The sequence below is a fragment of the Monodelphis domestica genome, chromosome 1, assembly GCF_027887165.1.
Source record: "Monodelphis domestica isolate mMonDom1 chromosome 1, mMonDom1.pri, whole genome shotgun sequence".
Taxonomy (NCBI): domain Eukaryota; kingdom Metazoa; phylum Chordata; class Mammalia; order Didelphimorphia; family Didelphidae; genus Monodelphis; species Monodelphis domestica.
Window position 1 is genome coordinate 82,725,016 of NC_077227.1, and position 26,484 is coordinate 82,751,499.

Here is a 26,484-nt window from a genome sequence, read left to right on the forward strand (position 1 = left end):
CAACTCTCAGCTTTGCTTGCGAACACACAGTCATATTTCCCCAGAGTACTGAATAACATGTTCTGCTAAACAATGGTTTCTACTGAGAACTAAACTGCTTTTTAAATTTCTCATTCATATTTAGTGATCAGATTTACTGACTTATAGCCAAGCGATAGAAGTTAGAAAATTCTAAAACTCTGAGCAGAGAGAGCACAACTTATACCTAAAACCTTAGGTACGATTCAAACAACTTGTTGCAGCAAAATCCAAAATCTTGGTCACCCTATTTCTCTAGAATTATCTCTCCCCGTGATTTTAAAGAATGAGGAGTGAGGAAAAGAGTCTAACATGGATTTTTAGCTATCAAAGGACACTAGTGATCAAGAAAAAAAATGCAGTGAATTTACACTGTGCCATTTCAAATATCATCAGTCTCACTGTTTGGGATTTAGAGTTGGCCTGCAGTACAAAGTATGAATGTGCCAGGGTTAGAAATGTGACCGACCAGAGCTTTTGCTAAGGTTAGCCAAGGTTCAGAGGGTCATGACTGGGCCATTTTATCAGTCATGTCATGCATGCACCCGACTGCCCGGGACAAATACAAACTTTATCTGTCAATTCTGTAAATTGACCATCTTCCCTTATTGTGAATGAAGAAAAACTGAAATCTCACCTCTTATCTACCCCTAAGATTAGGCTTGCCCAGACCTACTTCTGAGTAAAGGTGGCAGACCAAAGACTTTTAGTCTCATTCATTGCCAGTGACATGGGCTACTTTTAACCTGAAAAATGTATCCATGTATCTAATATGCCAGAATCTCAACCTCAAGAAATGTATTTCTGATAGATCTACTTTACTGAACAATATTATCTACTTGTGAAGTCAATATGTAATACTGGCTCAGGTTACTTAGATTATGAGGTCTAGCAATTAATTTCCAAAGGGTTTTCATTTTGATCTGAAGTGATACTTATTTAGGAGGAATAAAAATCCCATTTGGGGGAGCCATTACTGCAAAAGTAATTATGGACATCAGAATTGCCTCTAGGCCAAAATACAATTTATTATTATTTTTTTTACTGTTTAGCTCTCATTCTCTCTCTCTCTATCACACACACATAGACACACACACTATCAGATTTTTTCACAGAAAACATATAGCAATGACAAGTATAAACTTATACAAAGTTAGAAATATGGTTAAGCAATACAATGAACACAAAACAATAAGCTCTTATTCATTTGACAAACTATCAATAAGATTTTAAAATAATTTTAAAAACCTACTACTTTCAGAAAGTCGCCTTAGTCAGGAATCATACAAATTCATTATTTTAGTACTTTTAAAATGTAGACATGGTATTTGAGATGAAAAGAAACATTTTAAAGGCAATATAAATAACTATATGACATATATTTACAAATTAAATATAATATTAAAGACAACAGGGGACACTATAAAACTTTACATATACTTCAAATAGTTCCTAAGTTCTACAGAGTTTGCACTAACTACATTTCACCCTTGAAATGCATAAATTTTGTAGGGAGATTGTCCACTGGGTACACGGTGGGACTAGTTTTCATGGTAGGAGGTCCATTTAGAAGTTGCCAATCACAATGCCTGGCCAACTCCACTGTAAATATTTTGAGAAGAATTTTTGCAAACTCTTTGCCTACACAGCTCCTGAGGCCCCCTCCAAATGGAATGAAACTGAATCTGGAAGAATCCTCTGGATAAGGCAACAGAAACCGATCAGGGTTAAATTCTTCCTTGTTGGTAAAAATGTCTGCAACGTCATGAGTATCACAGATACTGTAGATAACATTCCATCCTTTGGGAATCTGGTATCCCTGTGAAAGAAGATGACAAACTAACTGTAACCTTCAGCTCAGAGTCATGGAGACAATAAAGTGACCACTCATTTCACTCTTAGTGCAAGTTATGAAAATGAGCCTCTTTCAAGCAAGTTGTAGATTCACATCTTAACAACAGATCTATTGTAATTCTAAAAGAATTTAGGATTCTTGCAGGAGTACAAGGGCATGTGGGGAGGGAGAGAAAAAAAAAAGACCCACAACTTACATTTAACTCAAAAGTCTTGAGGGCAATACGAAAGCCCCCTGGAACAGGAGGATTCAGCCTGAGAGTTTCCTTAATAACACATCCTATGTACTTAAGTTGTTCCAAAATGTCTATGTCCAATTTTTCATCATGGCTGCTTTTGCAAAGTAAACCCTATCAAAAAAAAGCAATACAGGGGTGAAAATTAATCCATTTAAATCTGGATGCAATAGACATCAACAGAACTTTAGTGAAGTGGAATCTCCTAGATTTCCCATAGTGCATTTATAGATATATTTGTACATAGATTTATATAATGTGCACTATGCATATATAAACAAATATTAAACATGTACACGTGGACATAGAAATCCACATGTATGTAGATGTGTGATAGCTTGTGTGCAAGGAAAAAGTCAGCAATCAGCTGACTTGCTAAGAAGGTGAGGCTGGAGCAGAAACATAGAATACCAATTTACCATTCAAATTCAAGGAATGAATGCTAGGATTGCTAAAAATGCATTATTATTTCCCCTCCTCCCCTGAGATGTTTGATAAAAGTTTAATAAGACATTTTTTACAAAGCAAAGAAAGTGGTTTTTTTGTTTTTGTTTTTTTTTTTTAGTAAAACATTAGGTTCTCCAAAATTGAGACAGGAGAAGCACTCACAGAAACAAGTTTAAAATCTATTTACAGAGTTGTAGAAATGGAAGGCTGTCCCTCCAGTTTTATGCAAAGCTGGTCAGCTCTCTTTGCCATGCTAAATCTATTCTATTTTGTCCACAACTTCAGGAGAGTGAAGAAAAGAGGATGAAGTTGGCCTTGGATGGAAACACACACCTTACCTTACTCTTTAGTTCTTCTCTCACTTTCTGGAGCACATGGTGATGAAGTCCTAGATACGTGATCAGAGATGTGGCAGCACTCGCTGTAGTCTCATGCCCTCCGAAGAGAAGTTCGGTTGCAGATTGCTTCAGCTCCTATGGTAGGATTCAGGAGAACAAGGATATTGCTTCTCAGGAAAGTATTCACATACAGACTAAGTTGGATGGAAGTTGTGGGAAAGGGAGGGAAATTGGACTGAGTGGAGAGGAGGGAAGAAGAGATAGATTGTACTGGCTTCCCAGCATTGTTTTTTAACAGTGAATCCCAAAGACCGATAGATGCCTATTGTTTTCAGTCAAAGCAGGGTTTGTGATCCAGATATCTTTAATAGTAGAAATCTCTACCTGTTGACATTTCTCATATCACCCAAGGTAGAAATCACTTTAAAGGTCAACTTTCCCTGTTAAAAAAAAATTGTTGGGAAAACTTTTGCTGAGATTACATTCAACTGTCTTTGCTTGAGGGCTGCCCCCTTTGGTGAAATTTGCTGATTAATTCGATGGCTGCTCCTTGGGGATTTGGGGGTCCAACCATAAGGGCTGAAAATCCGGCCAACCTCAGCCAAGGCTGCCACCTCCGGATACACAGGGTCCCCTCATCATAGTGCTAAGTCTGTGTAGCTGGTGCTACAGAAGTCACAAGCTGCCTCTTTGCTTGAGTTAGGGAAGAAGTTCCCAGTCTCCGGACTCGAGTGCCTCTGGCTGGAGGAGGGGAAGGACCTCTGGGTCCATCCCTTCTCCATCTTTTCTCTATTGGCCTGGCCAGTACCCACCTGCATATCTAGCCTCTCGCCATTCTCCTGCGTGTGCTCGATGAGCAGCTGTAACACGTCTTTGACACGCCAGCCCCTGGCCTCAGGCTCGCGTTGTCCCCCTAGCTTGGCACGAATGTTCTTTTCGATGCGTGCATGGATGAGGTTCCTCGCCTTCATGCCCTGTTCAGAAAGAGGCAGCGGAACTCAGCGGGACTCGCCATGGGGACTAAAACAATCCCTCGCTCTGCGGGCCCCTGCCCAGCTCCACGGCGCCCACGCGTGGCCCTTACTCGGTAAAGTCCGCTGAAGGGCACATCGATGGGCAGGGAGAACAAGTTACGGGTCATCTCCTCAAAAGCTTCCACTAGTTCCCTCTCGCTGTCCCCGTCTGTCGCGCTGCCCGACTCGCAGCCCAGCAAGATGCGCATGGCGATTCGGAACATGAGGCGCTTGACCTCGGGGTAGACCAAGAGGCCGCTGTCGCCGCATTGGAGCCACCTTTCCAAAGCATTTTTTATCTCTTCAGCTATTACTGGCACATAGCATTGCAACGCCTCCCGGTTGAAAGCCTGCATGATCAACTGTGGGGCGGAAGGCAGCTCAGTCAGCTCAGGAGCCCGCCCTTCCCATCTTCCCAGGGCCACCTTCCCCGCCCAGCCTAGCCCAGTAACCCCAGATCCCCTGTTCCTTGTACGCAAACCACCCAGGCTGAGGATTGGCGACTCCCAGGGGCCTTGCTGAGATTGTGCCTTACCTTTTTGCGCTTCTTGTGCAAAGAATCATGGAGGTTGGAGAGGCAGCCGGAGCCCAGGATGGTCCGGACAGAGGCCGGCCAGTGCACAGACACCAGACGGTGCTCCCCCAGGAGTATCTGCCGCACGTTGTCCGCGCCCATGACCCGCACGGTGGGCCGCCCGAAAAGATGAGTCTTATAGATAAAGCCGTACTTTCTGCGCTTCATCTGCAAGAACTTCCTCCGCTGCGAGGAAAAGGAGTAGAGAAGCGATGTAAACCCCCGGGACGACCGCGCGCGTAAAGGCAGCATCCCGGGCTAGCTCTGCGGCCTCGGAGAACTCTGTGCAGCAGGAGTCAACCAGGCATCCTCATCGCCAAGCTGGGAATCCCGGCGGGGTCGGGGAGGGAGAGAAGGGCGGCGGCTATCCGAGCGCCTGCCTGCCTGATTGCTCGCAGAACCTAGGGAAGAGGAAGCGTCCCGACTTGAACCTTACCTGCAATACCATCTGCAGCGTTTCTCCGAAGAAGGGCAACCCCATAGTCCCCGGGGGCAACGGGAGACTGCAGCTGTGGTCCCGAGTGCTCAAACAGTACAGGTCCCAGAGCTTGACGGCAGCCAAAAAGAGCAGCAGCGGTAGCACGAAGGTGCATAAAGCGCTCGCCAGCAGGGCGGAGAAACCCATTGGTGCGGCGCCTCTACCTGCGACCGCGGAGGAGCGCGGTCTGAGCCCCGCCGCGGGCTTTATAGGCTTCTCCAGGTTGCGGCCCCCTTTACCTTGGTCAGATAAATTAGTTCACAGAAAGTTCATCTTTAATTGCGGATTGGGGCCCTGGCTCCTCCCCCCACAAGGCGCTGCCCAAAATCTTTAACTGTTTGCTCCGCACAGAGGCGGTGGCTTCCCTGGCTGCGCCTCTTTGGCTGCCCAGAAGAGCCAAGGAGCCGCCCATCTTCCTGGGACAAGGTGTTAAGATCCTCCAAGACAATGGAGCGTAGAGCCAGGGAGCGGCAGCCGGCAGCGTACTCCCCAGACTGAGTGTGAGGGAATGCTGGGCAGTAAAAGGAGAAATAAGTGCTCCAGGCTCCTGGTTGGCTCGAGTTTCTCTCCACTACTAGCGCTCTCTCTAACCCAGGAAGAGATAAAGCCTAAAGGCGCCTTTTTTTCTTGGTCACCAATATTGTGGTTTGGAACCCAGGATTACAAGCCAGCCATTTCCCCTCCTTCTGTCCAGCAAAGGGATGTGGCTGACGTAAAAAATTACTCTTACTCTTCAGGGGAAATTGTATGCCATCATTATTGTTTCATTGTTTTATTGTTATGTTTTGTCTATGGTTTTGCCAGGTTTGTAAGAAGGGTTTGCTGACGCCTGGACCATGGTAAATGGGGGAGGTAATGGAAGAAGGGGGCTGGAAGAGAGAAAGCTTTCAAAATTCCCTTCAGAGTCCGGCAAAAGTTAATAGCTGCAGGAGAGATGGATAGAAGAAATCCTTTAAGGGTGTGCGTAGGTTTCAGCTGGGAAAGCTGTTTCTGGTCTTTTGGAACCTTTCTTTATATTTGGAAATTTGAGAATGCCACTTTTGGCAAGGTCCAAAGAGAGAGACGCCTCTTGCTGAGCTAGTTTAAGGGACCCAGGTTCCCTTCCCCCGTTCCCACTTCTTTCTTGGTTAAACAAACTAAAGGGCAAATAGCTGCGGACTTGAGCTAGGTTCATGGCCCAGATATATAGTAGAGAGGGTGGACAGTCCTTCTGTGTTTGAAGAAGACTGTATATCCCTCTTGCTCCAACTGCAACAAACACTGGAACCCGGGTAGGGCTCTGAGCCAAAATGAACTCAGCCGCTGGGTTAGTGAGGAACCGCAAGGGTTAACCACAAGATTAGCCAGCCAGCGCTCCGTTTACCTGGCTCAGTGCTGCTGGACAAAAGTGGGGCGGCAGAGAACCTGGATTTATAACCGAGCCTGGAACTGAGCAGCAGTTGAAGAGATATTTGGGAGATGGTGCCTGGGAGCCCCTCCAACCTGACCTTCAATCTATCCAAAATAGGTGGGGGGAAAGGGAAGGGCGATCAGGAAAGGCACCCCCTCCCCTTTCTTGAAGTCTTGCCCCTGGAAGCATTTGCCCTTCCCCTCGGGTTCCCACGGGCGGCCTCATCCACAGGGATTTTTTTCCTTGCCTGGGTTGTGCCTCCAGCAGTCCCAGAGGAAGAACTGTCCAATTTTTGCCTTCTCTGGGTGAACTGTTGAGGAGAGGGGGCTCAGAGCTTGCAAAAGGACTAGTTCCCAGGGAAACCTAAAGGTGTGGGCGCTGAGAAGCTAGATGCCTACTTTTGCAACAATACAAGCAGCTTCCCCACTCCCATAAGCAGGAGCAGGAGGCACAGTCAGGCGTCCATCTTCATCACAAAGTCTGGCCAGGTTGGGTCGGACCCTGGCGGGCAAAAAGGAAAAGCTCTGTTTGTTTTGGACAACAAAGTTATCTAACGGTGCCAAAAAAGAAAAGGAAAAAAAAGTTTGTTTATTCCAGCGTTAAACTCTCCGAAATTATTTCCTTCTCCCTTGGAAGCCACCCGTTGACTGGGCACTACCACACTGAAGAACGCTTCTCAGCGCTTGATGATAAGCATTTGGCCTAGATAAATTTGTCGTCTGGATGCTAAACTAACGCTCGCCAGCTGCTCGCTGGACCGGGAGAGGTCTGTGGCGGTCCATCGTCGGGGCGGCCTCCTAGGGCTGATTAACTGATTGTCGGGCTGCTTCTGCCTTCCCTCGATTCTATTCAGCACCTCAAAGTTTCCGGCAGTTATGCCTTAGTGTTGTGGAAAGGACGTTCGTCCTGAAGAATCTTGACTGAAGCGACTTGATTAGGTGGGGGTAATGGGCCCTGGAAAGGCTTTGCCCTTTCATTCGATTAACGTGGCGGCAACAGTAATCAACGCGGTAAGATCAGCCAAGCAAAGAGAGAGAAACTGGGTTAGTTGTGTTCCTAAATACTTCTTGAAGTCTGCGAAGCTCGAGCTCCTGGGAACTGAGAGTTGTATAAATTCAGAGCGATCCACCTCGCCCACACAGAGGCAAGCTCTGGAAGGGAATCTAAGGAGTCTGCTAATGGGGCTGACCATCTTCTGGTGTCTCCTGACCAGGGAACTGAGCTGGATGGCAGGGGCGTGACCTCGGGGCCCTCTCCCATTCCTCTGTGCTGACCTGCCGGTGACCTATCCAGCCCCGGACCGTGACATCTGAATGAACTCTGTGGAGCTGCAACTTAGCCAAGTTCACCGGCCGACAGATAACGAGATACGCTAGCTTAAACACTGATAATTGCCACGGGAAACCTTTATCTCTGTAGCCATCGAGTCCACCGCGCGACAGGAAAGAATTACATTGCAAAAGAGTGAAACCTCTTGGGAAGTGGTCAATAAATTACCAGTCGGATAGAAACTTAGATCAAAGTACTGCTCCACCTATTACCCTTCGCCGATAAGGCTCCTAGAAGATCGGGAAACAAAAACACCTTCTAGTGGATCGGAAAACAAAAGCGCCTCGGCTAGGATCCGAGGTCACTTATTCCACAAAACTCGGCGAGAGGGCTGAGGAGAAAGCTGTTTGTTGAGTGCTTGTAGTGGTGGCGGCGGCTAGAGGGAGGGGGCGTTATTTGAACGGCTTTCTGCAGGGTAGAGGTGACTCCTATGAGTCTGAGAATAAGCAGGAGCAGCCAAGCACCCCACCCACTACAACTCCTTCGCCCCTACGCCCCGGCACAAATCCCAGAGTGAAGGGGAAACCCGCCCGAGAGGGCATCGAGTCGCTGCGGGGATCAGGCTGGCTAGAAAGTCTTTTCCGCCTCAGGGGGAGGGAGGAGGAGAGAAGGGATTACAAAAGCTCCAGGGGCGTTGGGATAGGTCAGTTCGGTCTTTGCCCTAATTAAAGTTAGTCATTGACACTCATACCCACCGCCTACTGCTTTCCCCTCCTTTGGCCACAGAGATTTACCTTAAACACAAGGTCAGGAGGGCAGGGGCTTCCTTCTGGTTCACTAAAGGGTCAACCTGCCAACAGCGCTCAGTTCAGACTTTTAGCCCGACCTTTTCCTGGGATGACCTGTCACATCTAAGAACCATATCAGGCCACTGGGTGGGTGACAGGTTGTATGTAGGATGCCGTGAAAGAAGACTGGCCAGGCTGTGAGCGAGCTCTCCTGGGCGACTTCAGGATAACTGCCAGGTCCAAAGTCTAAAAGTAAGGCGGAAACTTTGAGCAGATATGCATACCTGTAAATGTGTGGATACACAGATAAACACACTAGATGCTATATTATTATTTTTTTTAATCTCCCCGTAGGAAGTGTCCCATAGGCTCTGGTGGTTGTCATTTATTGGTCAAGATCAGCCTAGCTAAACTAAGAGAAACTCATCACCATACTGGGGAGCAAAGTGACTAATTTTTCACACACACAGTAACTCCCAAGATTATTTACTAAAATATGAAAGAGTTTTCAGCTACTGGAGTAGAATGAGCATGCACACATAAGTATCAGTTCTTTGAGGATGGGACTGATTGCTTAGAGGGAGAGGTCTGGACCTGTAGTTTGATCAATAGTTCACATTTATAGGATTATGGGTCTAAAACTAGAAAAGATCATCTAGCCGACCACCTTCATTTTTAGAGATGATGAGAATAATAATCTATATAGTCACTTAAAATGTTTGAAGTGCTTTATTTACATATTTCATTTTATCCCCAGGATGTAGAAGCTGTTATTATTATTATTCCCATTTTACAACTTGGGAAACTGAGGCAAAGAGCAGTTAAGTGACTCGCTCAGGGTCATACAGCAAGTAAATTTTTAAGGCTGGATTTGAACTAAGGCCTTCCTGATTCCAGGTCCAACACTGCAATACCTAGTTGCCTTCATAAATGGGGAATTAGGTTTGGGGGCAGTTATATGACTTATTCAAAATCATAAAGGCAGTAAGTCGCAAATTATGTCATTTGAAGAAGCCCTTGCAGGCAGGTGCTATTATTATCATAATTTCACGGAGAAGAAAATTGAGTTCAGAGGTGATTGGTTTGCCCAGGGTCTGATCCATCTAATAAGTGTCAGAAGCTAGATTCAAACCCACATCTTCCTGACTTGAAGTCAAGCACTCTACCCACTTTTTCCTGTGGCACAGTCCCCTACAGATGAAGTTCAGGTGTAGCAGAGTGCAACCTGGGGCACTGAGAGGCTGCAACTTTCCCTAAACCCCACTGCTAGCATGTATGTGTCATAGCCAGGACTTGAAACTCTGGCCTTCCAGATTCCAAGGTCAGTCCTCTGTCACTTATGCCCTGCCTGAAGACCCTTAACTAGAAGTGTATTGATTTAACACTTTAATTACTAATAAGGTATTAAGATTCTGTTTATTTATAAAGGACAGAAGCATGCTGCTGAATGCTACAATCAAGGAAATTTCAGCTATATCTGAATTACTAGATGTTTCTAGGTCTGGGCCCCTTGACCTGGATTTAGGAGTGAAAATTTCATCCCCAGGGTAATTTTATAGAATGTCAGCTGGAAGGGACCTCAGAAATCATCTTGTCCAGCATTGGTGAAGCATTGTCAAGCCTGCTGAGCCAGCACTGGGGTAGCTGCTTGGTTCCCCCTCTTCCCAGCACTTGAGGACATTTGTTTTCCCTTGCCCTGCCCCTCTGTCCAGCCACCCAAAGCATATACTTCCTCCTTCCACTCTCTGGGGTAATTCAGGGGGCTCACAGGTAGCTTGAAGTTGCAGTTTGGATATGTGAAATTGAAAACCTTTGCCAATACTGATCCAATCCCCTCTTTTTACAGGGAAAGAAACTAAAGTCTTGAGAAGTGAGAAGACTTACCTGGGATCAAATGACAACTTGTTAATAGCCATAATTTATGCTAAATTATGGAATATTAATGCAAGCTATAATTTAACATATCCTTTCCCTGTACAAGATTCATGTGAATGTTATCTGAAATTATTTTAGGGCCAAGTCACATCATAGGGCATGGTAGATCACACTGGATTACTTTCTCTTGGTTAATAATTGTCTGGATATTAATGATAATAAAACCATTTCTGGAAGACTTGCCTAAATCCCATAGTACAGTATTAGTATTAATTTTTTTTTCTTTGATACCTCCTAGTGAAAAGTTCTTCTGAGTAAAAGATGACATGGTTCCCTGATAGATCTAAAATGAATCTGGTGAATGATTAGAACTATGTATCTGTCTGTCTCTCTCTCTCACACACACACACATCATCATCATCATCACCTTAATGCTTATGCCTCTATTCTCTCCAATTTATCCCATATCTGTGTATGTTTGTACATAGTTGTTTGCATATTGTCCCTTCTCCACCCTCACCCCCATTAGACTTAGCTCATTGAGAACAGGGACTGCTTTTTGTCTTCCTTTGTATCCCCAGTGCTTATTTGCCTGGCACATAGTAGGCACCAGATAAATATATATTTACTTGATTCCCACTCTTTATTATAGAGGTACCTTAGGGATCATCTTATCTAATTCCTGCCCCTTTCAGAGATAAGACTCAGGTGAAATGACTTCCCAAGGTCAAACAACTAGCTGATCAGCAAATATATCCCAGCTTTATTCATTGCCTTGGGTTTGGGACTGGTTTCCAATCCTAGAAATGAGCCTGGCAGACCTCTCCAAAGACCTGGTTCCACATCTTCCCTCTGATTAAACCCCTGATAGTATGGTGGAGTATCCTCTGAGTAGCTAAGCAGATTCTCATCCTGACCAAGGCACTCTTTTCCTGTTCTGGTTTCTGTCCCCAAAAGCTCAGGAGAACATCCCCCAATAATGTCATCTGTGTTTTCATCTCTGAGCCAAAGCCTCAGTAACTCAGAAGTTTATTCTCTAAACTCTGCATTTAGCACAAATATCTAAAATCCATTCTAATTATGGATCTTGCAGGGATATGGATTGCAGAGTGGGAGGGGAAGAAGTTATGTTGATCTTAAAAGCTCTATTTCTAAGAGAGGTGCCTGGGTCACTGAGAAATTAAGTAACTTGCCCAGAGTCTTACAGCCAGGATGTGTCAGAGACAAGACTTGGAAGAAATCAGGCCTTCCTTACACACTACTGCCATTTGATTTCTCAATTAATGGTGGATTAACATTCCACAAATTCTAAAAACATTAAATCTTCAAGGCTACTTATCTGTATAATATGCTCCATAATTGTTTGGATGGAGAGGAAAAATTGCCTGAATGAGTGGGGACACTGTTGGTCCACCAGAGCTCAAATTGGAGGTTTTCCTCTCTAAACGTCAGTAGCTGGCCTTTTGTTCAGTAGAATAAATAGGCCTGGGATGGGTCTAGCAGCAGCAGTTCTACCAAAGGACCAGCTCCCCCGCTCCCCCCCCCCCCCAATTCACTTAGAAAGTTCTTTCTCTGTCTCTCTCTCTCCGATGTAGCCTAAGGTGAAATGTTGCTATAATGTATCTAGCCAGGTGGGACAGCACTAAGTGACTACAATCTACCACAGAGGGCAGGAACTCTCGCCAGGTTGCTCTTCCCATGTTTTCCCTGAGTGTTTCAGCCTCAGCCCACTGGGCCCCTCTGGACTCTACAGAGACCTTTATCTCCTGCGGTGGTCCACTCTGAGCTCTGATGTTGGCTTCTTCCCCAAGCCTCTGGGAGCTGCTTGCTCTTTGGATTTCAGGGAGAGGAGACCATCCCTGTCTAAAGCTCTCCCTGAGACCCGATATGGGGGTAGATGCTGGGTTCAGGGAACTCTCCTTGCACAAGCTCAGCAGGAAGTTGTTGTTGGGGTTTTGGAGGGGGCGGGGGACAAAGGGGAGAGCGTAGAATTAGAAGGCAGAGAGGGACGACTCCCTGGAGAAGATGTGCTCTCTTCGGGCTTATCTCAGGCGAGTCGCTTCCTGGGGCCGAGTCCTGCCCCTGCTGGCAGGTCAGAAGCTCACCAGCTCCTGGCCGCAGGAGGGCGGGAGTGGGTAGAAAAAGACCTGGAGCCCGTCCACTGGGTGCACGATCGGCACGGTCTGCATGTCCGGGAAGCTGGCCGTGGCCAACTCCCAGCGCACGGTACGCACCAGCTCCACAGCAAACAGCTTGAGGATGGCCTGGGCCAGCTCCTTGCCGATACAACTCCTCACGCCGCCGCCGAACGGAATGTAGTGGAAACGTCCAGCCGCCCGATGCTCTTCCCAAGCTGAGCCGAAGCGCTCCGGGTCGAACCCCTCGGGCGGGCTCCGGTAGATGGCCGCGGTCTCGTGAGTGTCGCGGATACTGTACATCACACTCCAGCCTTTGGGGATCTGGTAGCCCTGTAAAGAGGCGAAAGGGCGGGGGTCAGCGCCCGGCAAAGGGTTGCCTGAGGGGCTCCTGGGCAGAATCCAGCTGCTTCCTGGGGTGGTGGAATGGGGAAGGGCTCCCTGTACCTCACTTAGGAGCAGACGGAGGGAATCTCTGGCCTCGACCTACCAGTCTGGAATGAAATTTTCTCGGGGAAAAAAAGGGGGAGAGCCTCCATCTCAATTCAGAAGAGTGATATTTCCTGTAAATCCCGGGACTTCACAATTTGCCTTCTAATCTGAGCATTAAAAGGAACCCCATTTGTGAATATTAAACAATGCTAACCCCTCCCCCATTCTTAAAGTAATTTATTTTAATACCATTTGGTGCTTCCTGGTCTCCAGATTTTTCGTAGAAAAAAAGTAAAAACAGCGGTGCACATGAACATTTCATATTAATGGAGCACCAGGAAATTTCATTACCGTGCAATGAACGGTTCCCAGGCATTCCCAAAGAACGCACTGCGTCCACACCCCGAGACGTGCGTATAGGTAACCTTAGGGCCACCGGCATCTATTTCTAGGTAGTTTTAGGCAGCAGTGACTTTAAGCCTTATCCCCAACCCAACTACTCAACCAATCAAGTTTCGTTCGCATTTAACGTGATTTGGAACAGCCTGCTCGCCGGGTTGTAACATGTTCACGCATGCTCTAGGTTGGCATTCGGAGTGGGTGAAGGTTGTGCCAGGAGGCTTATAATCAATCTTAGCTAGGAGTTGCTCTCGGGCTCCAGGGCTCCAGGGTTGAGCCAGTCCTGGTAGGAAGAAAGCAGGAGCGTCTCGGTCAGAGACAGGACTGGGTGAAGTGTGTGTATTGGAGCACGGAATTTGCATGGTCTGCCAGAGAGAACGCAAGGACCGGGATAGTCAGCCGTGCCCCACTTACGTCCAGCTCGAAGGTCTGCAGCGCGGTGCGGTAGCCCCCGGACACTGGCGGCAGGAGGCGCAAGACCTCCTTGATTACGCAGTCCAGGTAGTGAAGGCGGCTCAGCTTCTCCAGGGTGAGGTCAGGATCGCACTCACATTCGGGCCACCTCGATACCTCCAGCCCGGGACAGGAGCGCTCGCTGTCCGCTCGTCCCGGCTTGGGGTTCAGGCAGCCGTTCCCAGGGCTCGTTTTCTCTTGCGACCCAGCAGCTGCGGGTACGAGAGGCGGATGAAGAACAGAGCTAGTCTTTCCGCCCACTTCTGGCCTGCCTCCAGGTGTCCTCCGTTTCTCTTCCTCTCTGGAGAACAAGGGTTGCTGAGAGCCCCGGTTTCCCGGGGGTTCCTTTGAATGCGGGGCCTTTTCTAGCCTGCGGAAATCTGGGAGGCCCAGAGGAGGCCAGCAAGAACACTGTCTGGTCAGTTCGTGGGAAGCCAGCTCCTGCCTGATTTTCTCTATGGAGGAAGGATATTTCAGGAGGAGGAGGAGGAGGGACGTGGTCGCGCTTGCAGTTGTAAAGAAGGCAGCGAAGATCAGTTCAATGGCCGACTCCTGCAAGGCAACCACGAGAGATCTTTAGTTTCCAGTGAACAAGTTTACTAGTCCAATGGGACCCACGAGTTCCAAGAAGTTGTCTTGCGGTTTCCTCGGTGGGAGAGTTTTCAACTCCACCCGAAGCCCTTGGGAGTCTATATTTTTTTAAAATCCCCGCTTGTAAAACAACCCGTTTTGAGAGTCACAAGATTTTCCTCACAGGAGCCCAGTGACATAGAGCCTACGGAAGCCCGAAAAGTGAATCTCTCTTCACGACTAAAATCCAATTGATAAAGGAAAAAAAAAAATTCCTAGGATTTTAGAAATTTGGACAAAATAACTGATCCCCCCTCCGCGCGCGCTAAGAACGACTCCCCTCCTCATTTCTCCCTCTCAGAATGCTCCTCTTCCTCTAAGATTTAGCAGTGACACCTTCTATCGAAAGCCTTTGATGATATTCACAGTTGTTTGTTCTCTGGCTGCTCTGATTACCTCTGTTTACTTCTCTTGCGTACAGCTCAATTTCCCTCATTTCGCGCCCCCCCACCCCCACCCCCCAGCTTCTCTAAGGCCAGAACTTTTCTTTTCTTATTTGCATCCCAATTGAATTGAGATCAAATAAATGAATACTTGAATCCCTACGGGATCTTAAAGCTAATTTCCAATTAAGAATACGTGCTCTTCTGAGGTGTAGCCAACCCCATCCCTAGAGCCCGTGGAATACTGCCACGGTGTGCCGAGCTGTCTTTGCCGACCCCACACAGAATTTGGAATGCTTCCTTTTTCCTTCTTTCCCGCTCCCAATAATCAAATACCGCCACGATTCCCAAATGGGCCCCGGGAAGGGAGCTAACAAGTCTGGAGAACTCGGTCCGGATCTCAGGTTCTCTACCTACCTACTTACCTATGTGTGATACTGGCCAGTAGGCTTCAAAGGTTGGACTGATGATCTCCCAGAAACCGACCAGATCTAAGTCTAGGTCTATTTCAGGGACACAAAAGAATGACTACTAAGCCACGTCCACATAGGCAAATGGCTCTCGCCAACTGGTGGGAAAGGTTCATTCTCCCAAAGAAGAAAAAAGCTTTAAAAAAAGAAGTCAAGTCCTGGCTCCAAAGTCTCCTCGACAATCTGCTTCGTATTTACAGCTGGAAGGGGCTAGTCCAATGTCCTCATTTTATAGAGGAAATTTACAGTTGTATCCGGCTTTCCCTCTTAGGAAAAGTTGGCACCTATTTTCTCTTTTGGTCTGCATAGCCCCGATTTTAGGTAGGGAAAGCTCAGGCTATTATCTTTGTTTTTACAAATGAGGAGTGACTAAAAAAAGTGAAGAGACTTACCCTAGGTCACACAAATCTAGCAGCTAACCAAGGCACTCCTAGTTTTTCTTCTAACCTGAAAAGACTTCTCCCAACTCCACCTCTGTCTCCCATGCCTGCAATTCTCTCCCATCTCTCTACCTCCTGGCTTTCCCTGGCCTCTTTCAAGTCTCAGCATTCTGCAAAATGCTTTTACTGCAGCCTCCACTTGATGCTAGTGCCTCCCTTCTATCTATTATATCCAAAAAAAGATCTTGTTTGTACATAAGTGTTTTTATTTTCTCCCCACCCCCAGCTCCTTGAAAGCTGAACTGCCTTGGCTTAGTACAGCTCATAGTAAATGCTTCATAAATTTTTATTGGCTGATTGATATCAGGTCTTTTGACAAAATTAATACTCTGTGTACCACATGGGTCACTTCTGCCTGTTCTCATTACCCATATTAACAACCAGCCTTTGGGATCAGCCACCCATTACTTCTTGGTTAAGGAAAAACAACTCTTGAAGGAGGCTGAGGCTTTGACAGCATCTGAACAAACTATGCAATGGGAAAGCTAAGGATCAGACACAGCAAGCTTTGGGAGAGCCTTCCCTTCCTTAGAGCAGCTAGATGCCAAAGCTGTATGGCCTCAGACACTACCTGGGTGACCCTGGATAAATCACTGAATCCAGTTTGCCTCCATTCTTCATCTGTAAAAATGAGCTGGAAAAGGAAATAGTGAACTCCTCCAGTATCTATGCTGAGACAACCCCAAAGGGGGTCACAAAGAGTAGGACACAATTGAAACGACTAAACAAAACCTTCCCAGGGAGGTGCTCGGGGAAGAGAATGATGGAAGAGTGAGTTTCCCATTAGCTTTGTGGCCTATTTGCTTGGAAGCTTAAGAAGACAACAGGAAATGTCACCAGGCAGAGTGAACTGAATACCCAGGGAGAAATCCCAACAGAGATTCACCTTACCAGAGCCAATCCAAATTCCCAGAGCAGAAGTGGCTCACTAGGCAAGGTCTTCCTAGGGCAGTCCAGAGAGCTTCTGTGTAAGAGAACTTAATTCTAGACTTTTATTCTCTGTCAAACAGTTCCAGGGACACTTGGATATTTCTAGGCTGAGGCTCTGTGGTTCCTCTCCCAGAGTTCATATAAGTAAACAGTGAAAAATTCAGTTTGTTGAATTGTGTAGATTCATATGGCTTATACCAGCTATTTAAGAATCACTGAATGTTTCAGCCAGAAGAGATCTTGATCTCAGATGTCACCTAGTCTCTTTCCTGATTTCGTTTGGAGAGTGGCCAAAAGAGTGGCCTCAGCAGCAAGTATATATGGAGGAATCAGCACTAGAAAGCTCTCCAGGGCAGAGATGGTGATCACAGGTCATCTAAGCCAAGTCCCTCATTTTGTGATTTAAGAAACTATAGCCCAGAGAAGTTACAACAGTTACATGCCTAATAATTGACAGAGCTCAGCAACTCTGTTCCCAAGTCCAGCATTCTTTCTCATACTTTGAAATTCCAAGCAGAAGAGTTTGGACCCATGTTGGTGAATCTATGGCACACGTGCTGCAGGGGGCTGTTCCCCTCCCCATCTCTACCACTCCTGAGGACATTTTTCACATCACCCACCCCTCTGCCTAGCAGCTCAATGGGAATGCTTCCTCCCTCCCCTGTCTGGTAGAGAGCAGGCAGCTCACATGTGGTATGAGGGGTGCAGTTTGGGCACTTGGTCTCTAAAAGGTTCGCCATCACTGGTTAAGACTATATTTTTCAAGTTGTGAAGATTTTTGAGCTCCAGAAGTACTTGAGTAGTCAGTAAATCTATGCTTATTTAATGGAATTACATTGAATTATTATTATAGCAATGAGTTGGGGGCAGCTAGGTGGCTCAGTGGATTGAGAGATAGGCCCAGAGATGGTCCTGGGTTCAAATCTAGCCTCAGATACTTCCTAGCTGTGTGATCTTGGGCAAAAGTCACTTAACCCCCATTGCCTAGCCCTTACCACTCTTCTGCCTTGCAGCCAATACACAGTATTGACTCCAAAACAGAAGGTACGGGTTTAAAAAAAAAAAGCAATGAGTTGTGGAAACATTGCAGCCAGCCATATTAGAGAAAGGAGAGCCTGGAGTCTGGGAGATTTGGACTTCACAGTTATCTAGATCTGGATCTGGTCTAGGATAGTGGCAGTGGGAATGGGAAGAGTTAGGGTGGAGAATCTGACTAGAGTTTTATGTCTTTTAAAGAGGTTTAAAAATTGTGCCCCTTGTGTGTTACTGCCTTCTGAAGGCTTTTACCTCTGCTGTAACATGTGACTTACCACAAAATAAATATACCATAAGGAGTGGAATTTTCAGGCATTAAAATATATGCATTGAAGGGGCAACTGGTAGTACAGTAGAGAGAGTACCAGGCCTAGAATCAGGAAGACCTGGGTTCAAATCCAGACTCAGATACTTCCTAGCTATGTGACCCTGGGCAAGTCACTTAACCCCAATTGTCTAGCCCTTACCATTCTTCTATTTTAAAATTGATATTAAGATAGTAAGGGTTTTATATATAAAATATATATGTATAAAACATATGTCTGTACATTTACACAAAGTATTCCTCCTCCTGCCTCCTTGTATTCTGTGCCCTGGGCCTACCTTTGCTTAGGTTCTTTTTTTGCTAGGAGATGGTTATGGAGATGGACATAGGATGGATATAGGATAACAGTGAGTTGGATTATTCTAAGAGTCTAGCCTGAGGAAATGGAGAGATGCACTGGAGGGCAGTTCAAATCTCAGTGTTTCCTCCCCAAATTCTGAGCCCTGAGTCAGGGGGCATTTCCTAGTCACTTCTGATGACTATCAAAGGTGGTATTGGAAGCTGTGTTTTGAAAAGATAAGCCAGGAAAAGGATAAGTCCACATCCTCTATTCATTTTGGACTACCAGCCATCAATCACTATAACCTGCTCCAACCCCTATATGGAAGCATAAAAAAATAACCTTAAGGCAAAGTGCCCAGATTCCCAGATGGATCTAAAGGTGAGGAAAGAGTGTGCTGGAAAGAACAGTTCAGAAACCTATTTAGTTCTCCGTGTGTGTGTGTGTGTGTGTGAGAGAGAGACAGACAGAGACAGAGAGACAGAGAGAGAGAGAGAGATAAAAGAAATATATATATATATATATATATATATATATGAAAGAGAGAGGAGAGAGGGAGAAGAAGGGGAAAGATAAAGAGAGGAGAGGGAGAGAAAGAGAGAAGAAAGAGGGAGGGAGGAAGAGAGAGGGAGAAGGAGAGAGAGGAGAAACAGAGATGGAGAAAGAGAGAAAGGCAAGAGAGAGATGGAGAGAAGACAGACAGAGAAAGAAAGCACTCAGCAAAAACATTTCAGTTCTCTGGCTCTTGGGTTCCTCATCTATAAGAAAGGGTTCCCTCTCTTTCAGCTGTCGCACTCTAGCTATGATAATCCAAATGAAGTAAAGGCAAATTAAGAGGGTAGGAAAGAGCGATTCAGAGAGGCAAGGATACTTCTAGATAAGCTAAACAAAGAGAGATGGAAGAAAGGAGATTCTCCGGACACACGATAAACTAGCACAGTGTCTAGCGTACAGTAGGCACATAACAACTTAGTGATCTGTTTTTAGGCTCTGTGTGCTACAGGAGACAGAAACATGGATTTGAAGTTACACCATTTAGTTCATTACAACAACAAAGAGCCCTTCACAATCCGGCTCCAACCAATGTGAGCAGATTCATTTCATAATTCTTCCTCTCATATACACCACCTTCAAGGAAACACTCACATGCTTGCCCCCACATATAGTATTTCCTGAGACTTCTCTGCCTTTGTAAGGAACATCCTCACTACTGAGGATGCTGTCCATCCTCACCTCAGATTTCTGGATCAGGAGAGCCCTTTCCTGACCTTCCCCAGGGGTTAGGATACTCTCTAATCCCTGAAATTACTTTGTATTTATTTTTTCTGTGTTTGGTATTTATTTAGCTGAATACCTGTTTTTTCTTCCTCTGTAAAATACATGCTCCCTGGGGGCAAGGATGATCTTATTTTTGTCTTTGTATCCCCCAGCATCTAACCCAGTACTTTATATACCCTTGGATGGAATGGGATGGGAACAAAGGTTTCCCAGGATGATCTCTAAGGCCCCTTCCAGCTAAGTCAGTTCCTTTGAATGTTGGGGATGGGATTAGAAGTGGTTATCACCACTTCCTTTTAGAGGCATTGAGTGACAAGACAAAGAAGACAGGACTTGGCAGAATATCGCATTTGTATCCCAGCTTTAATACTTACTAGCTGTTACTTTGTGTAAATCATAGACTCAAAAACTCACAGCTAGATGAGACCTTAGAGATCATAACGGCCAAGTCCTCAATTTTCATACTTGCTCAATTGAACTGAATTCTGACAACCAAATACATATTTTCTGAGTGTGTAATGTAAGCAGTTTTCTCATCTGTAAAATGGGAAGAAGAATAACTGTCCAGTAAAACTTTCAGTTTTATTATGAGGATCAAATGAAAATGTGTGAAAATATTTTCTATTTTACTCAGTAAAGCACTGTTCTAATGGTATTGCTCAGAATTTAGCACTTTTCCCACATTCTCTGTCGTCTGTGTGGGGGAGTTTATCTGAGAAACACAAGCTTTTGGTCTAAGTTCTTTCTTTGCTTCCAAGGCACTAATTATCCTTACAGAAAGATTCCCCTAATCAGATAGGATTCTTGGGACAGTGCGTATATGATGCCCCTGAACAGGACTTTTGGGAACTAGGTACCTCCTGGCATAGAATGAAGACATAGCCATGGAAATTTCAAGGGTCATCTGAACAAGACAGTTCTGGATCCTTCCCAAGATCTACTGGGTATTCTTGTGGTGTTTTCAGTATAGGATGCCCTGAGGGGAGGTCTGTTCTAGAGTCACCATGGTTGGTCTCTTGGGCTCTCTAACCATGCCTAATATCCAGATGATCTCCCATCTCCCTGTCCTCCTCATCCTTCCTCAACTTTTGGATTTGGAACCCTGGAGTTGGACTGGTACCTTCAGTTCCTGCATGGTGAGTTCCCAGCCTTGTTCTTTGGCACTGTTGATGATGAAATCCAGAGCATCCTTTTGTCCTCCAGGCTCACTCCTCTGCAATTTCTCCCGAATGGCTTTCTCCATGTGCTCATGTAGCAGGTCCCTGGCTCGAATCCCCTAAGGCAAGCGAGGTACACAGGAAAGCCCTTCCTCCTTTGCCTTGGCAGGATCTAACCTACCTACTCTGGTCCTTTTGGGTCAGGTTTCTGATTTTGGTGGATTGGAACAGGGGAATTGGTAACTATCCCATAGCTTTCTTTCCCAGGGGAAAAGAAATTCCCAGGTTTTTTCTTCCCCAACTCTTCTTTCATTTCTGAATTAGAGGCCCAGGGCTTGCCTTCAACCCCTCAGACCTTAGACCTGGTGACCCCCAGGGAAATCTGGGATAAAGAATTGACACTGGGACTTCAGCAGAATGAAGAGGGAAACAAATAAGGGGGGTTGATCTCTCATAGAAATGTCTCAAAGGACTTCTCTTTGACAAAAATCTCTTCTGATCCCATACCTGTCCATACAAAGAGCCCCCTCTAAATTGTACCTCTTCTCTGGCCTTTAAAATAAGAATGGATAAAAAGATACCACACTAAGTCCTGGTGTTAACAGAAATCCAGATACTTGTGTGGAGCCCAATTTGAAGAATGGAAGGAAACCCTGAGTTTTGTACATCAAAGACACTAGAGGGTCTTGTGGATAAGGAAGATGGTATCCTGCTTTGTGGGGAGGGGTCCCTCAGCAGCTAGGGGACAGGACAATGAAACTGGAAGGAAAGCGACCAAAAAAGTACATGACAGAACTTAGGTAAAGCTAAAGAGAATTCTGATTGTGAGATTTGTAATTATGAAAGAAGGATAGCCCAGAAGAATAGTACAGCTAGATTTAGAGCTAGGACAAACAGGGTCTCAATCCCAACCCTGACATTTACCAACACGACAAGAGATAAGGCACTTAAACTAATCTAAACCTGTTTATTCCCTTGTGAAATGGGGAGAATAACACATGTTCTATCTACTTCAGAAAACTGCCTTTAAGCTTAATTAAGGTAACATTGATACAGTATTTTGCAAATCTAAAAGGACTCTATAAAGTCTGCTATTATTAGTCTCATTCTGTCCTAACTAGAAAACAGGCCAGTCCCACATTAGGAGGTTAGGAGCCTAAAAAGTCATCTCAGAAAATCAGTTTAATTTTTCATCAGGTGATTTAGCCAGCAAAGGAGTAAGAGAGAGTGGTAGAGCTAGAAAAGATTTTATTGTGCTCTGTACTGGTAGGGGACCAGATGTTTTTATATAGTTCTTTACTGGAGACTGGCCAACCAAAAGACCAGGTCTGGGTTTAGAGGTTCAGCTACCCTGGGACCCCCCTGAGCTCTGCTCAGCTACCCAAGGCCAGAGGTCTTCACAATAGCTACTCTGGGCTGTTTGAGGACTGGGGAATTACTCCCAACTCCTCTCAAGACAGGTGAGATGGCAGGAAATCTCAGGTTCCTGCTATTGACCTGCTGGGACTGGAAGGAGAGAGGCCAACTATAGATCTTTTATGGGCAAAGAGTTCCTTCCCAGAAATCGATGGTAAAGAGATCTAGCCTGGGAATGTTTTCCAGTCAGATGATCATTTCTCCTCTGAGATCATGGATTGAGTTTTGTTGTTGTTTTAATAAACCTTTACCTTCCGTCTTAGATTCAATACTGTGTATTGGTTCTAAGGCAGAAGAGCAGTAAGGGCTAGGAAATGGGGGTCAAGTGACTTGCCCAGGGTCACACTGCTAGGAATAGTTCTTAAAATAATACTAAATAATTCATATATAGCCCTAGTGTTTCCAAAGCGCTTTGCAGTTATACTCAGAGATCTTATCATCTCACTTCACAGTCAAAGGGACTGAGACTGGGCGGAAAAAAAGTGACATAATCATCTGCTGCAGAGTTTAATGGGCTTGCTAATTCCAAGGCCACAATGTATTTGTCTTCCCCAAATGACCATTTGTAGCTGGAAAAGGCCAGAGATCTGCTCCTTCAAAGCACCTCGCTGAGAAGTCCTTATCTCTCTGGGCTGGGGATAGGAAATTCTAGGGAGCAAGGTCTACAAAGGAAAGACTTCCCAAAAGGCAGTAAGGGAATGGCCAGAAGGCTCCCAGGTTCAAGCCCAAGGAAGGCTTTCTGTCTCTGTCTTTCTCTCTATTTCTGTCTCTGCCTCTGTCTCTCTCTGTGTCTCTCTCTCTCCTAGGCAATCTTAGTCCTCCCCTAGGAACTTGAGCTGGTGCTTTCTCCAGTCCTGGCAGTGGACTATGCAGCTCCCCCATCCCCAGCCCGCAGCGTTGGGTTCCCTAACCTAGTCCAAGAAGAGGAGGGCGCAGTACCTTGCGCAGTCCGCTGAAGGGCACATCCAGAGGCAGAGAAAAGAGGTTTTCCATGAGTTGCTCGAACGTCTTGGCCAGCTCGTTGCATTCGCTTTCTTCCAGGCGCAGACCCAACAGGATCCGCGCGGCGATGCGGAAGGTCAAAGCCTTAGTGGCCGAGTACACCGAGACTGGTCCTGGGACCCCGCACCAAGTCCAAAGTTCCCGCCGCAGCGTGGCCTGGATGCGCGGCATGTAGCTTTCTAGTGCCGCATGGCTGAATACTCGGGCCAGAATCTGTAGCGGAACGCGCCAGCTCCGAGTCCCTCTGCGGGCCCTAGGGCTGGAGCTGCCAAAAGAAGCCATCCTTCCCTCCCGAGGCCTCCACCGTGGCCGCAGCGGCCCTCCCTTAGTCTAGCCTCTCACTCCTGCCGCCTCAGTCTCACTCCCTTTTTAGCTTGCCAAACTCCTTCGCGTTTACGCGAAACCAGGGGAACTGCCTGAAGATGCTTGACCGGGGACAGAACTATCTAGCGTGACTTCCAGATCTAAAGATCGGGTACCCTGGGTTTCCCCTCCCCGAATGGACGCTCCGGCTCTCACCTTGCGCCGCTGCCGGTGGGGCTCTCCGACTGCCCCCAGAAGCGTGTGAGAGCCTAGCAGGATGCGCGCGCTCTGAGGCCATTGGCTGCTCACCAGGCGGTGCTCGCCCAGGAGGAGGGTGCGCACGTTCTGGGCGCCGCTCACGCGGATCAATGGCTTGCCCAGCAGGTGCGTTTTGAATACCGTCCCGTAGCGCTCCCGACGAGAGCTGTGGAACCTGGAGCCCTACGAGCGGGAAGCGAGGGGAGCAAAGAGCACCGGGGAGGCGAGAGGGTTGGGGGACGGCAGAAGAGGTCAACCGCTAGAATGGGAGCCCCTCAGACCTGCCTCGGGCTCCAGTTTGGGAGGTTAGTGTTGCCCTAGCCCAGGGAAGGAGGGAGTCTGGGAAGAAGAGATTCCGGCATCGGATCGCCAGAGCCCGAGGGCTGGGGAGGGGAAACTGCAGTCTACTTTAGGGAGCCCGAAGAGGAACGTGCACATAGAACCGAAAGGGGCTTCCCGGAACGCAGCGCCCAAGGAAAAGCCTACTTACCTGAACCAGCCAGTGCAGCGTCTCTCCGAAAAAGGGCCAGCCCATAGAACCCTTGGGAAGGGGCAGAGCGCATGCCCGGTCTCTGCTCAAAGTCCAGCGCAAGGTCCAGAGGTGTTGGGCCACGCTGAGCAGCAGCCCCAGGGAGAGTAGGATGGTCAGTGCAGCTTCCGCCACTGAGAGACTGCTCATCCCCAGAGGGAACATTTTCTGCCTCCAGGACGGAGGAGGCAAGCGAGGCAGGATCCCAGAAGCCAGACAGAGTGCAAAGGAACAGGAGCCCCTTGGAGCAAAGGGAGAGGCCCGGCATTGGTCCCAGGGAACTGAGGAGGCCGAAGAGTCTGTGCAAAGAGCCCTTCCCAGACGTGATGTCTTGAGGTGACCCTGGGCAGGGCTGAGGGGGCAGCCGCTTGTGAGGGGTCTCTTCCAGCGGCTGAGAACCAACCACATCCCCCCAAGTTTGGGCCCATTTCCTTTCTTTTCACTTTTCACAGGTGGTCTCATTGGAAGAGGAGGCCACCCACCATACCCTGCCCTAGAGCCCTAGCAGGGGAAGTCACAAATGGGGAGAAGGAGACACCCAACCTCACACCTTGGCAGTTAAGGCTCAGAAAGGGCCGGGTGAGCTTCAGCTGACTCCAGGCAACAAGCATTAACAGAGAAGACAACACTCACCCGACAGCCTTCAGGTACCCAAATGTCCACCAGAATGAGTGCACAGCGCCCCTCCTTCCCCACACAGGTTAACCATAACTGACTGTCCTGATGGGGTTTATGTAGAGGTTTGCTGTCTTTCTGTATATTTAAGGAACTTGCAAAGTATAGTGACTGGAGGCAGTGGAAATGGGTGTATTTATTGATGAAAAAATACATTGGAGGCTTTTGTGACAGCTCCCAAGCAGGGGCCCCAGAGGCGCCTGACTGGGCAATCAGGTAATCAAGAACAGCAGATTGGCAGTTTGACTTTCCTGGCAGGGTGGAGCTTTTCTGACTCTAGATCTCTCCATCCACCCACCATGTGAGCCAAAGGGGGGGGGGGGTCCCATTATCCTCTATTCCTGGCTTCCCAGATCGCTTGGAGCTTCCTACAACCTCAAACTCAGCCCTGGGCAAAGACAGCTCTGCGGCCTGAGAGTGGGGAGTAGGCCATCGGTTTAGACCTCTAAGATATTGCTCAAACATCTCAAGTGTACCAGGACTGGGATCGGGCACTTTCTTTTTATTCCGTTTCTTTTTAGAAGGACAGGTGGGAAAGAACGCTATCCACATGCAGAGAAAGAACATCAAGTGGTTCAATGGGTATATGACTGAGGATTTTGACTTTAAATGAGCACTCTATTGCAAATATTAATATGGAAATAGGTTTTGAACAATGATACATGTACAACCCAGTGGAACTGCTTGTCAGCTCCTGGAGGGGGAAGGGAAGAGGAGTGGGAAAAATCATGAATCATGTAACCATGGAAAAATATTCTAAATAAATTAATTTTAAAAAGAAGAAAGATATGATAAAAAAGGCCGGGTGGCTGGGTAGCCCTGGGTCCCCTCTTTGGAGAACCTGCTTGTGGTATTCTGATGGTATCGCCCATTTGCTCCACATTTAGGATCTTTTTCTGCAAACTGTGAAATTTCAGGGAGCTCCGTTGGTAGCTCTCCAGATACTTGGTAGCTCCCCAAGATAGTTCAGTTTTAGACAAGGAGGAATTCTCATCCTATATTTCGTTATTTCTAGTCCTTCTTGTCTGCCCTTTAAAGAGCAATAGAGACTCCAGGGCCTCCATTCTTGAGGGCCTTTAAGATCCCTACAAATTTTCACACAACCCATCAGGACAGAGATGAGACAAACTCCCTCCACACAGTCAGCAGGGTCCAGGACACTAACAGGATAATTAAATGACGTATATACCAGTGGAGTCTCAGCTCTGAACCAAATCTCTTTGTCTCAAATTTGGGACAGGTTTGCTGTGCTGCTATACTGGTAGGAAAAGCACCTAGGATATTCATTAGGGGTCAAGAACCATCTGTGCCCATCTTCTGCCCTGGATTTCTGGGCAGGGGAAGCCAGAGAAGAACCTGAATCAGTGTTGAGGAGCTTCTCTTTTGTCTTTTTGTTGCTACTTCCAATCCCAGAGTGCTACTCTATTGCTTACTGGGATTTCCCAACATATTAGTTCTCCATGATACAAATTATTTTTTGTGCCATACTTTAGAGTAGGAAATAAGTAAGAGAAGAAAAGCCTATTTCTTTGAGGTTGATCCCAACTTCATCCTCATACAACTTCTGGAGAGGGAGCATTATTTTTGGATATCAAAGAAAAAAGAAAGCATTTGTTGAATTCACCATCAGCTATCTTTATAAATGTAAATATTTCAGAAAGCAGTGAATGGCAA

General features: G+C 46.7%; 2 protein-coding genes across 3 annotated transcripts; both read right to left on the reverse strand.

The window, feature by feature from the left end:
* Window positions 1-1,028: 1,028 nt before the first annotated feature.
* Window positions 1,029-5,704, reverse strand: LOC100023867 (cytochrome P450 26A1). 2 transcript variants are annotated; one of them, XM_001375255.5, is made up of 7 exons: window positions 4,917-5,699; window positions 4,442-4,666; window positions 3,978-4,268; window positions 3,706-3,867; window positions 2,894-3,028; window positions 2,070-2,222; window positions 1,029-1,837 (listed from the first exon to the last, which is right to left on the reverse strand). In XM_001375255.5, the coding sequence occupies exons 1-7, from the start codon at window positions 5,103-5,105 to the stop codon at window positions 1,496-1,498; spliced, it is 1,497 nt and encodes a 498-aa protein (XP_001375292.3). In that variant the 5' UTR covers window positions 5,106-5,699; the 3' UTR covers window positions 1,029-1,495. The 2 variants fall into 2 exon arrangements, with proteins under 2 accessions (XP_001375292.3, XP_056658427.1); XM_056802449.1 differs by lacking the exon at window positions 2,070-2,222 and having other exon boundaries at window positions 4,917-5,704.
* A 2,633-nt stretch (window positions 5,705-8,337) lies between these two features.
* On the reverse strand, window positions 8,338-26,423 carry LOC100023898 (cytochrome P450 26C1). Its single transcript, XM_007478797.2, has 6 exons — window positions 24,097-26,423; window positions 23,565-23,789; window positions 22,983-23,258; window positions 20,591-20,746; window positions 13,661-14,251; window positions 8,338-12,748 (listed from the first exon to the last, which is right to left on the reverse strand). The coding sequence occupies exons 1-6, from the start codon at window positions 24,595-24,597 to the stop codon at window positions 12,374-12,376; spliced, it is 2,124 nt and encodes a 707-aa protein (XP_007478859.1). The 5' UTR covers window positions 24,598-26,423; the 3' UTR covers window positions 8,338-12,373.
* Between the last annotated feature and the right edge of the window lie 61 nt (window positions 26,424-26,484).